Source organism: Pseudophryne corroboree, chromosome 11 (genome assembly GCF_028390025.1).
Source record: "Pseudophryne corroboree isolate aPseCor3 chromosome 11, aPseCor3.hap2, whole genome shotgun sequence".
NCBI classification, from domain to species: Eukaryota; Metazoa; Chordata; class Amphibia; order Anura; family Myobatrachidae; genus Pseudophryne; species Pseudophryne corroboree.
The window spans coordinates 102,554,682-102,567,337 of record NC_086454.1 but is presented as its reverse complement, the minus strand read 5'-3'; the positions used below and the strand labels follow the sequence as shown (position 1 = coordinate 102,567,337).

The 12,656-nt window shown below is 43.7% G+C and overlaps 1 protein-coding gene across 3 annotated transcripts in view; it reads right to left on the bottom strand.

Annotated features, from left to right (window-relative positions):
- The window catches only part of MOB2 (MOB kinase activator 2), a 123,130-nt gene that overhangs the window by 22,092 nt on the left and 88,382 nt on the right, over nt 1-12,656 (bottom strand). Inside the window, exon 1 of one of the 3 annotated variants that reach the window (XM_063944686.1) lies at nt 10,299-10,459. The exons of the other annotated variants lie outside the window; for them this stretch is intronic. Coding sequence (XP_063800756.1) covers nt 10,299-10,408 — 110 coding nt within the window. The 5' untranslated portion in view covers nt 10,409-10,459. Of the gene's footprint in view, nt 1-10,298; nt 10,460-12,656 lie in introns of those variants that run through there. 3 annotated transcript variants of the gene reach the window in all.

Sequence of the window (12,656 nt, the reverse complement as noted above, 5' to 3'; positions counted from 1 at the left end):
AAACTTCATGTCGACTTTTTGACCTGTCGACCTAATGCATGTCAACATAATGGCACTGTTGGCCTTCAATGGTCGACCTAATGTGTCAACCTAAATTGCGTCGAACCAACGAACCATACCCACCTGTCCTGATCACTGCGTTATTACATGATCTGTACCTATTTTAATCACTGCTGTTACATGGCCTCTGCACCTACTACATGGTATCTGTCTTAATCCCTGCTCTATTACATGGTATCTGTACCTGTCCTAATCCCTTCTCTATTACATGGTATCTGTCCTAATCCCTGCTCTATTACATGGTATCTGTCCTAATACATGCTCTATTACATGGTATCTGTACCTGTCCTAATCCCTTCTCTATTACATGGTATCTGTCCTAATCCCTGCTCTATTACATGGTATCTGTCCTAATACATGCTCTATTACATGGTATCTGTACCTACTACATGGTATCTGTCTTAATCCCTGCTCTATTACATGGTATCTGTACCTGTCCTAATCCCTTCTCTATTACATGGTATCTGTCCTAATCCCTGCTCTATTACATGGTATCTGTCCTAATACATGCTCTATTACATGGTATCTGTACCTGTCCTAATACATGCTCTATTACATGGTATCTGTCCTAATCCCTGCTCTATTACATGGTATCTGTCCTAATACATGCTCTATTACATGGTATCTGTACCTGTCCTAATCCCTTCTCTATTACATGGTATCTGTCCTATTACATGCTCTATTATATGGTATCTGTACCTGTCCTAATCCCTGCTTTATTACATGGTATCTGTCCTAATCCCTGCTCTATTACATGGTATCTGTCCTAATACATGCTCTATTACATGGTATCTGTACCTGTCCTAATCCCTTCTCTATTACATGGTATTTGTCCTAATCCCTTCTCTACTACATGGTATCTGTCCTAATCCCTGCTCTACTACATGGTATCTCTCCTAATACGTGCTCTATTACAAGGTATCTGTACCTGTTCTAATCCCTTCCCTATTACATGGTATCTGTCCTAATCCCTTCTCTATTACATGGTATCTGTCCTAATCCCTGCTCTACTACATGGTATCTGTCCTAATCCCTGCTCTAGTACATGGTATCTATCCTAATACGTGCTCTATAACATGGTATCTGTACCTGTCCTAATCCCTTCTCTATTACATGGTATCTGTACCTGTCCTAATCCCTGCTCTATTACATGTTATCTGTCCTAATACATGCTCTATCACATGGTATATGTACCTGTCCTAATCCCTTCTCTATTACATGGTATCTGTCCTAATCCCTGCTCTATTACATGGTATCTGTCCTAATACGTGCTCTATTACATGGTATATGTACCTGTCCTAATCCCTGCTCTATTACATGGTATCTGTACTAATAGAGAAGGGATTAGTACAGGTACAGATACCATGTAATAGAGCACGTATTAGGAGAGATACCATGTAATAGAGCAGGGATTAGGACAGATACCATGTAATAAAGAAAGGATTAGGACAGGTGCAGATACCATGTAATAGATCTGTACCTGTCCTAATCCCTGCTTTATTAACATGGTATCTGTCCTAATCCCTGCTCTATTACATGGTATCTGTCCTAATCCCTTCTCTATTACATGGTATCTGTCCTAATCCCTTCTCTACTACATGGTATCTGTCCTAATCCCTGCTCTACTACATGGTATCTCTCCTAATACGTGCTCTATTACAAGGTATCTGTACCTGTTCTAATCCCTTCTCTATTACATGGTATCTGTCCTAATCCCTGCTCTACTACATGGTATCTGTCCTAATCCCTGCTCTAGTACATGGTATCTCTCCTAATACGTGCTCTATAACATGGTATCTGTACCTGTCCTAATCCCTTCTCTATTACATGGTATCTGTACCTGTCCTAATCCCTGCTCTATTACATGTTATCTGTCCTAATACATGCTCTATTACATGGTATCTGTCCTAATACGTGCTCTATTACATGGTATATGTACCTGTCCTAATCCCTGCTCTATTACATGGTATCTGTACTAATAGAGAAGGGATTAGGACAGGTACAGATACCATGTAATAGAGCACGTATTAGGAGAGATACCATGTAATAGAGCAGGGATTAGGACAGATACAGATACCATGTAATAAAGAAGGGATTAGGACGGGTACAGATACCATGTAATAGATCTGTACCTGTCCTAATCCCTGCTTTATTAACATGGTATTTGTACCTGTCCTAATCCCTGCTGTATCATATGACATCTGTACCTATCCTAATCCCTGTTCTATCACATGGTATCTGTACCTGTCCTAATCCCTGCTCTATCACATGGTATCTGTCCTAATACGTGCTCTATTACATGGTATCTGTCCTAATCCCTGCTCTATTACATGGTATCTGTCCTAATCCCTGCTCTATTACATGGAATCTGTCCTAATACGTGCTCTATTACATGGTATCTGTACCTGTCTTTATCCCTTCTCTATTACATGGTATCTGTACCTGTCCTAATCCCTTCTTTATTACATGGTATCTGTCCTAATCCCTGCTCTATTACATGGTATCTGTCCTAATCCCTGCTCTATTACATGGAATCTGTCCTAATACGTGCTCTATTACATGGTATCTGTACCTGTCCTAATCCCTTCTCTATTACATGGTATCTGTCCTAATCCCTGCTCTATTACATGGTATCTGTCCTAATACATGCTCTATTACATGGTATCTGTCCTAATACATGCTCTATTACATGGTATCTGTCCTAATACATGCTCTATTACATGGTATCTGTACCTGTCCTAATCCCTGCTCTATTACATGGTATCTGTCCTAATACGTGCTCTATTACATTGTATCTGTACCTGTCCTAATCCCTGCTCTATTACATGGTATCTGTCCTAATCCCTGCTCTATTACATGGAATCTGTCCTAATACGTGCTCTATTACATGGTATCTGTACCTGTCCTAATCCCTTCTCTATTACATGGTATCTGTCCTAATCCCTGCTCTATTACATGGTATCTGTCCTAATACATGCTCTATTACATGGTATCTGTACCTGTCCTAATCCCTTCTCTATTACATGGTATCTGTTCTAATCCCTGCTCTATTACATGGTATCTGTACCTGTCCTAAGCCCTTCTCTATTACATGGTATCTGTACCTGTCCTAATCCCTTCTCTATTACATGGTATCTGTCCTAATCCCTGCTCTATTACATGGTATCTGTCCTAATACATGCTCTATTACATGGTATCTGTACCTGTCCTAATCCCTTCTCTATTACATGGTATCTGTCCTAATCCCTGCTCTATTACATGGTATCTGTCCTAATACATGCTCTATTACATGGTATCTGTACCTGTCCTAATCCCTTCTCTATTACATGGTATCTGTCCTAATCCCTGCACTATTACATGGTATCTGTCCTAATCCCTGCTCTACTACATGGTATCTCTCCTAATACGTGCTCTATTACAAGGTATCTGTACCTGTCCTAATCCCTTCTCTATTACATGGTATCTGTCCTAATCCCTGCTCTATTACATGGTATCTGTCCTAATCCCTGCTCTATTACATGGTATCTGTCCTAATACATGCTCTACTACATGGTATCTGTACCTGTCCTAATCCCTTCTCTATTACATGGTATCTGTCCTAATCCCTGTTCAATTACATGGTATCTGTACCTGTCCTAATCCCTGCTTTATTACATGTTATCTGTACCTGTCCTAATCCCTGCTCTATTACATGGTATCTGTCCTAATCCCTGCTCTATTACATGGTATCTGTCCTAATACATGCTCTACTACATGGTATCTGTACCTGTCCTAATCCCTTCTCTATTACATGGCATCTGTCCTAATCCCTGCTCTATTACATGGTATCTCTCCTAATACCTGCTCTATCACATGGTATCTGTACCTGTCCTAATCCCTGCTTTGTTACATGGAATCTGTACCTGTCCTAATCACTGCTCTATTACATGGTATCTGTCCTAATCCCTGCTCTATTACATGGTATCTGTACCTGTCCTAATCCCTGCTTTATTACATGTTATCTGTACCTGTCCTAATCCCTGCTCTATTACATGGTATCTGTCCTAATCCCTGCTCTATTACATGGTATCTGTCCTAATACATGCTCTACTACATGGTATCTGTACCTGTCCTAATCCTTTCTCTATTACATGGTATCTGTCCTAATCCCTGCTCTATTACATGGTATCTGTACCTGTCCTAATCCCTGCTTTATTACATGGTATCTGTACCTGTCCTAATCCCTGCTCTATTACATGGTATCTGTCCTAATACGTGCTCTATTACATGGTATCTGCACCTGTCCTAATCCCTGTTTTATTAACATGGTATCTATACCTGTCCTAATCCCTGTTGTATCATGATATCTGTACCTATCCTAATCCCTGCTCTATTACATGGTATCTGTACCTGTCCTAATACCTGCTCTATTACATGGCATCTGTACCTGTCCTAATCCCTGCTGTATCATATGATATCTGTACCTGTCCTAATCCCTGCTCTATTACATGGTATCTGTCCTAATCCCTGCTCTATTACATGGTATCTGTCCTAATACATGCTCTACTACATGGTATCTGTACCTGTCCTAATCCCTTCTCTATTACATGGTATCTGTCCTAATCCCTGCTCTATTACATGGTATCTGTACCTGTCCTAATCCCTGCTTTATTACATGGTATCTGTACCTGTCCTAATCCCTGCTCTATTACATGGTAGCTGTCCTAATACGTGTTCTATTACATGGTATCTGCACCTGTCCTAATCCCTGTTTTATTAACATGGTATCTATACCTGTCCTAATCCCTGTTGTATCATGATATCTGTACCTATCCTAATCCCTGCTCTATTACATGGTATCTGTACCTGTCCTAATACCTGCTCTATTACATGGCATCTGTACCTGTCCTAATCCCTGCTCTATTACATGGTATCTGTCCTAATCCCTGCTCTATTACATGGTATCTGTACCTGTCCTAATCCCTGCTGTATCATATGATATCTGTACCTGTCCTAATCCCTGCTCTGTTACATGGTATCTGTCCTAATCCCTTCTCTATTACATGGTATCTGTACCTGTCCTAATACCTTCTCTATCACATGGTATCTGTACCTGTCCTAATCCCTGCTCTATCACATGGTATCTGTCCTAATATGTGCTCTATTACATGGTATCTGTACCTGTCCTAATCCCTGCTCTATCACATGGTATCTGTACCTGTCCTAATCCCTGCTCTATCACATGGTATCTGTCCTAATATGTGCTCTATTACATGGTATCTGTACCTGTCCTAATCCCTGCTCTATCACATGGTATCTGTACCTGTCCTAATCCCTGCTGTATCATATGATAAGTGATCCATCACATGATCTGGTCACAATACCTCCCCCTAAATCCCACCCCGTTAGAATCCCAACAGTCGGCATGCCGATTAGCAGGGACTATTCCCACTCAAGGGGCTTGTTTGCGCTACCCACCCACCCCCACCGCTGGCCATCTAGATGTCGAGATCCCGACGTCGGTATGGTGACCGTCACGCATACGCAACACATTAATACTTGTGCTATTCTGAAGAATTTGCTTCAAATTCTTCATTGGTCAAATGTCTTACTGTACTTTATTTCTAGTAGGGAAGTACACTATGTACAGCCAGCACCACTTATCCCAACACTGTCCTCTACCTACAACGTTGCACAGAATCCTCACATAAGAAAAGCTGCATGTGCCCTGTCCTTTTTAATCCAGGTCTACATTTGTTGTATACAATATAGGGGTATATTCAATTAAAGTCGGATCCATTTCGACATGCATTTGTCGGAATGGATCAGACAAGGGCTATTCAATGAACGGCCTAACCAGACTGTCGGATTTGTCAGTTCCCGGTGTCCCCTCCGCGCTGCAACTGACAGCACTCAGCTGCTGTCCCGTCCTCCTCCCAGATCATCTTCATCATCGCTGCAGGGAGAGAAGAGCCTGGCCAGGGGGGACGCCCATCGGAAGGTAGTGTCTTGCAGCCAGCCGCCTGGCTCCCCCAGTCTCATGTACTCAGACTTTTTTTTAAAGTCGGATTGAGATTGTTGGAAAGGGGGGCAAAAACTGTCAGATTCGGCCCCATTTTCAACAGAAGCATGCGGATCGGTGGCTATTCCGCCCATCCATGTGCTTTCCGACAAGTCGAATTCCCAGACTTTTTGGAAAACTGAGGGGGGAACTGAATAGGTCGGAACCCGTTCCGACCTGAAAAAGTCGAAACCTGTCGTCTTTCCGAAAAGACGCCAGTTTTCGACTCTAATCAAAGTGTAGCTCAGTGTACAGTATGATCGCATTCCTGCCAGAGAACTGCAGAGGATCCATGCTTGCCGCACATCTGACAGAGCTTTATGTGCCAAGCAGACTAGTGATAGAACTCCTACCACCACCACCGTGAGCAAACCATGGGGGAAACAGGTCCTTATAAAAAGTCTTGATAAATCTTTCTCCTGGGAACATCACTCTGTCCTAGATCAGTACAGCTCCAATACACTGTACAGTGGACTTTATGGCAGCTCCCACTTAATGTAGTGAAAATATACATAGAATTATGTCTTTCAACAGTAGATTCATATAATTTTACTCAACCCATATACAAAGGTGAAATACACTGTGAATAAGGCATACAGGGCCTAAACGACATTTTCCTCTAATGGGCAAAAACATGTGCAGTGCAGGTGGGGCAGATGTAACATGTGCAGAGAGAGTTAAGGTGCATACACACTGGGCGTTATAAATACATCCATGACCTATATATTTTTCTGTTGGTGCTCACAGCGCATACAATGAAGCTCTTGCACAAGTGAGTGATGCTATCCAGTCCACTATAATGTAATGCCCTGCACACTATGGGAAATTTACTCAAAATCAGAATTTGAAAGATGCCAACAATTGACTACATTGACCAATGTTTGTCATACAGCATTAGTAATTAATGCTGAATCCAGCTTTGTTACTATTGCCATTGCAGTTTGAAAAACCTAGATCATAGCAGCCAATCATCAGTTGCTTTGAAAATCTGACTTTTAGTAAATCTGCCCTGTCTGGGAAACACTACTTACACATATGCACAGATACTGGACACCAACATTAAAAGGATCTGGGACTCAAGGTCGACACCAATTGGTGGACACACATTAGGTCGACACCTGAAATAGGTCGACATGGACAAATGGTCGACATTAGTTTTTTTATGGGGTTTTTGGTGTCGCTTTCTCCATAATGTGACCGGGAACCCCAATTAGTGCACCATGTCCCCTCGCTCTGCTACAGCTGCGCTCGGCGCAGGTTACCATTCCCAATTGTCGTCCACATGGATAGTAAAGTATAAAAAATGGAAAAAAATTGGAAAAAAAATTAAAAAAAAAAATGTGAAAAACTCATGTCGATCTTTTTCCATGTCAACCTATTTCAGGTGGTGATCTAAGGTGTCGACCAATTTGCGTCGACCTTATTGGTGTCGACCTTTTGTCCGGAAACCCATTAAAATGCTTGTTATAATAATAGCGATATCATCAGTGGAAATAATAACATACCACTTTTGTCACAATATGACTCAAAGGTATTCAAATGATATACAACACCCAATCTCCTTTCTAAAGTGACCCCCGTTATCGTGCCCACAGTAATCAGGATAAGCTGCGTAATGGGTTGGGCGCCTCGCTACCCCAGGGGTAGCGAGCTGAAATTATGATACCACACCTGTCAGGAGAAATGGAACGGGTGTGGAAGAGGGCGGAAAGAATTGAATACCGCCCCAAAATGGGAACTCAATTGTATTTGGGTGTCCATAAATTATAGACCTCCGGTGAACGATATTCAATTGTTTTGCCAATGGGCGTGAGTGCTATAGGTGCACATTATTTCTGCTTACACCCTCCTGAGGTGGCGAGCAGAAATCTGCCCAAAGTTGGGCTTTTGTGGCTCCAAACCCACAAGCGCAGTAGTTTGTACGGTTTTAGACACTTTAAGTGTCTAAGGGGGACATGTACTAAGCAGTGATAAAAGTGGAGAAGTGAGCCAGTGGAGAAGTTGCCCATGGTAACTAATTAGCTGTTCTGTATACTTTTATAGTATAAAACAATGGTTCCCTAATGCACACTGAGTGAATAATATTCCTACATAATAGTAGTAATTGTATTATTTTAATCACACCACTCACATAGCACTTCTGTGCTTCTTATTAACCCTATTAACTCTCACCTGTGTGCTGACCTGGGGTAGCCGACCTGTGCCGACATTATGGGGTCCTGCACCCCGGACCCATACCTAATATTAGGGACCCCCAGTGACGGAGAGGCCTTGTCGATCGGCCTGGGGGCTTAACCCTATATCTGCAGATATACGCAACCAAGATCTCCGTATTATCTGACTATTATGTAGGAATATTATTCACTCAGTGTGCATTAGGGAACCATTGTTTTTTCCTTCACAGAATTACCCCTCCCTTTTAGCACCTGAGTGACATCACTATCTGATTGAGCAGTTCACCATTTTTTTGCATTGTATTGAGAGGCATGAACGGGTCAGCATTAGGAGGGATTGCTGACTCTAGACTGCCATAGGGGGAAGTCAGGGGTATCCCCAGGTAAGCTGGCTCTCAGATGCTGTAGGAGCCATTACCATGTGGCCTTACACTGGGAATTCAACCCAGACATATTTGGAATTATTTGTGGGGTGGGTGTGGGGTGTGGTGGCCCCTGTGTCGGTATCGCTGGGCTGCTTCAGGTCGGCACACCCTAACACTTTATTAACACTTATGAGTTTCCCTATCACTTTGTATATATTTTTGTATTATTTTAATCACACCACTCACATAGCACTTCTGTGCTTCTTATTAACCCTATTAACTCTCACCTGTGTGCTGACCTGGGGTAGCCGACCTGTGCCGACATTATGGGGTCCTGCACCCCGGACCCATACCTAATATTAGGGACCCCCAGTGACGGAGAGGCCTTGTCGATCGGCCTGGGGGCTTAACCCTATATCTGCAGATATACGCAACCAAGATCTCCGTATTATCTGACTATTATGTAGGAATATTATTCACTCAGTGTGCATTAGGGAACCATTGTTTTTTCCTTCACAGAATTACCCCTCCCTTTTAGCACCTGAGTGACATCACTATCTGATTGAGCAGTTCACCATTTTTTTTACTTTTATAGTATGCAAATTCTAAATGTTACGTCAATGCTGATTGGCTGCCATGAGCAATTTCTCAACAGGCTCACTTCTCCACTTTTATCACTGCTTAGTACATGTCCCCCGAAATCCGGTGCATTTGGAGGCAACATGCGCAATAAGTAATGGGCACCGGCAACACTTGCACCCATCAGAAAAACAATGAAATATCACCCGTCGCGCGCCCAAACACAACTGAATTCCCCCAAAGCAGCTTGCATTTTTTTTACATCAACTTTTTCCCACGCAACAATTTTCATTTTAATTGTGCGATTATGAAATGGGTGATCATGTACCATTCTGTGTATACAGCATCAAAGCCTCAAATGGACATAGCGGCTCCAGAGTACACGTACTTACAAAGAGGTGTCACTTATAGCACATATTTGTGAAGGTTTAAAAAAAACAAAAATCAATAACAAATTAGGTTAGGACTTAAGTTCCAGTGGTGAAAGAAACTTTTTAGTTTTCTACAGTAAACATGTTTGGCATTCCTGACAAAATGCAGACACCCGCTCTGCAAGACTTGGGATCATGGACTCCTAGGCCTGGATGTAGTGCCATTGGCTTCGCAGTCACCACAAACGCTGCGCTGCCAGAAAGTGAGAACCGTGCATACCCATTACTCTGCTGCACTTCCCAGCACTGTGTGAACAGCAGGAATGTTTATACACAGATCAGACATTCCTGTCTGCAGTATAATGGCTCTTTACCAATGTCCACATTTTTTTAAATCCAAAATGCGACGCATGAAACGGATGTAAAAAATGCCCCAACTGCAAGAGAAAGTGACAATCACCCCCTGCTATGGTCATGCCTAAAGACCAATCCACCTGATGGCTAGAGGCTGGGGTTAGGAAGGAATGTAGCTTGTACAAATTACAACTGGAGGCTGCAGAAAGAATGGCGCTGCTTACACATGTATAGTATTTGGCTAACCCGCAACAGGTCTAGATGTACACATGGAATTCTTCACAGTACTGCGTTACATAAAATCAGCCAGACACAGCTACCTGAGCACAAGCTGAACAATACACAGAGCTCATACCTTAACACTCTGCCCACTGCCTGCAGGACCATCTTGCAACTAAATCCAGATTTGGGGCTGCCCACAAGCAGCGTCCTGTCTGCAGAGAGTGGTGTGGGATCCCCCAGCATTCTCACATCAGAGCTCCCCACTCCACTTTGCGATAGACAGCACAGTGACAGCACCAACTCCAAAACCTCCCAGCACATAAAGTAAGAAGGGGGAACAAACCAGGCCCTCCTCCAATGGTAAAGTGAGGAGGAGACAGGGAGGGAGGAATGGAGGAAAACAAACTGTCTGAAAGGTCTTATTCATAGAAAGGAGGAGAGCACTGCGATCCAAGAACCCCCCACCTCTCTATGCCAACACAAAGAAAGAGCCTGGGGAGACTGCTCTGATATTTGTTTGCACATACAGAAATCTGCTATGTTCAGGTGGGAAGGGCAGAGGATACTCCCCACTGTGCAGCCATAGGGAAACAAAGACATAGAGTAACAGGATGCACATGAAATGTCACTTACACAAGGAGCGCAGGAGACTTTACAATACGCAGTACAAAGAGAGGAAAGTGCTGGTGGCTTATCTGCAGCCAGATGTTGTGAATGGCAAGAGAACTAAGACTACATCTTCCAGGTTACACACGCTGCTCCCAAAATCACTAACTGGTACAGGTTTTCCCAACTCCAGTTCTCAGGGAACCATAACTGAGCATGTTTTCCATGTCTCCTAGATGGTACTGACGGACACATTTTAAATGATCTACAGGTGATGCTAAGAACTTCATGTGTGTTCCTGAGGAAATCTGTATAAAATACACTGTTATGGGTCCCTGAGGACTGGAGTTGGGAGACCCTGAACTAGTGGATCCCAGCCTTAGCCATCTGCGCAGTCCCAGTGCCCAATGACAACACACCAAAACCGCGCTGAGCCTCGATCAGAAACCAAATGTCACCTTACCAGCGTTCCATAGAAATCGTTCTATACATCATTCCCCTTCAGTACTCTGTGCTCTACAGTCACCACTTTACAGTCTATGCCAGTGGTTCTCAAACTGTGTGCCGTGTCACCCTGGGGTACCGCGTGACACTTGCAGGGGGTGCCTCAGGTTGGTGGCCCAGGACCAATTCCAACTATTTTTTGTCAATGTAATAGGCAAAACCAGTGCTGGTGGCTGCCAATCATAAAATATGTGGACAAACAGAAGCAAATCTTGTCCCTTACCACATAATTGAACCTAAGGATGACATATAAACATAATTTACTTCATTTAATATTTTTTTCTAAATTTCTCAATAAGAAACTTTTGGCCTAGGGTGCCATGAGAAAAATTCTAATACTCTAGAGCAGGGGTGGCCAACCCGCGGCTCTCCCCTTCATTTGATGCGGCTCCCACACCCGCACCTGCCACTGGTCCCAGCCTCCCACTAGTAGCCAATATCATCCTGCCTCCCTCTTTCACAAGTTCACAGGAGGTTTGGGATGCGCCGGCATTGCTCCGCTTCGTGAGCGATGTGACGACATGATGTCACATCGCGTAATGAGAGGCGGCGCCACTGTCACAAGGAGAGAAGTGACGCGGTCGTGGGGACTCGTCGATGCCGCAGTAAGTATGTATCCCTCTGCATCCCTTGGCCTAATAGCCCACAGAGATTATGCTGGTGGAGGGGGGCGAGCCTGCCACCTGCCTTGGGGGGGGGGGGGGGGGGGGGCAAGCCTGCCACCTGCCTGGGGGGGGGGGGGGGGGGGGCGAGCCTGCTTGGGGGGGGCGAGTCTGGGGAGACTGGAGCCTGCAATCTGGGGACTCTTGCCTGCCGCAATGTGTAACATGGGGACTCTTGCCTGCCGCAATGTGTAACATGGGGACTCTTGCCTGCCGCAATGTGTAACATGGGGACTCTTGCCTGCCGCAATGTGTAACATGGGGACTCTTGCCTGCCGCAATGTGTAAAATGTTTGTCTTTCTCACCCCCAGTGTAACTAAAAATGGGGGTATGACACACGGCCATGCTCTTACAAACGTCATACTGAAGGTGCCCAAAAATGGGGCGTGACCTTATGCCAGTTAGGCCACGCCCCAGTTTTTGGCGCACGCATGAATCCGGCTCTTTGGCTTGACTACAGATTTTTGGGGGCTCCTTGCCTCTGACTGGTTGGCCACCCCTGCTCTAGAGTGCACTGATTCAAAAAAGATTGGAACCACTGGTTTATGCTATGTCAGATTCTTATCATCGGCCCAAACAGAAGGGACCCAATACCAACTGGTTTGTGTCCATGATATTCTTTCTACAAAATACCTGTGTACGATAAAGTTACAGAAACTATTACAGATATTTTCTTGTTATTTTGAACAAGTACAAGTTATATAACTTAGAGAAAAAA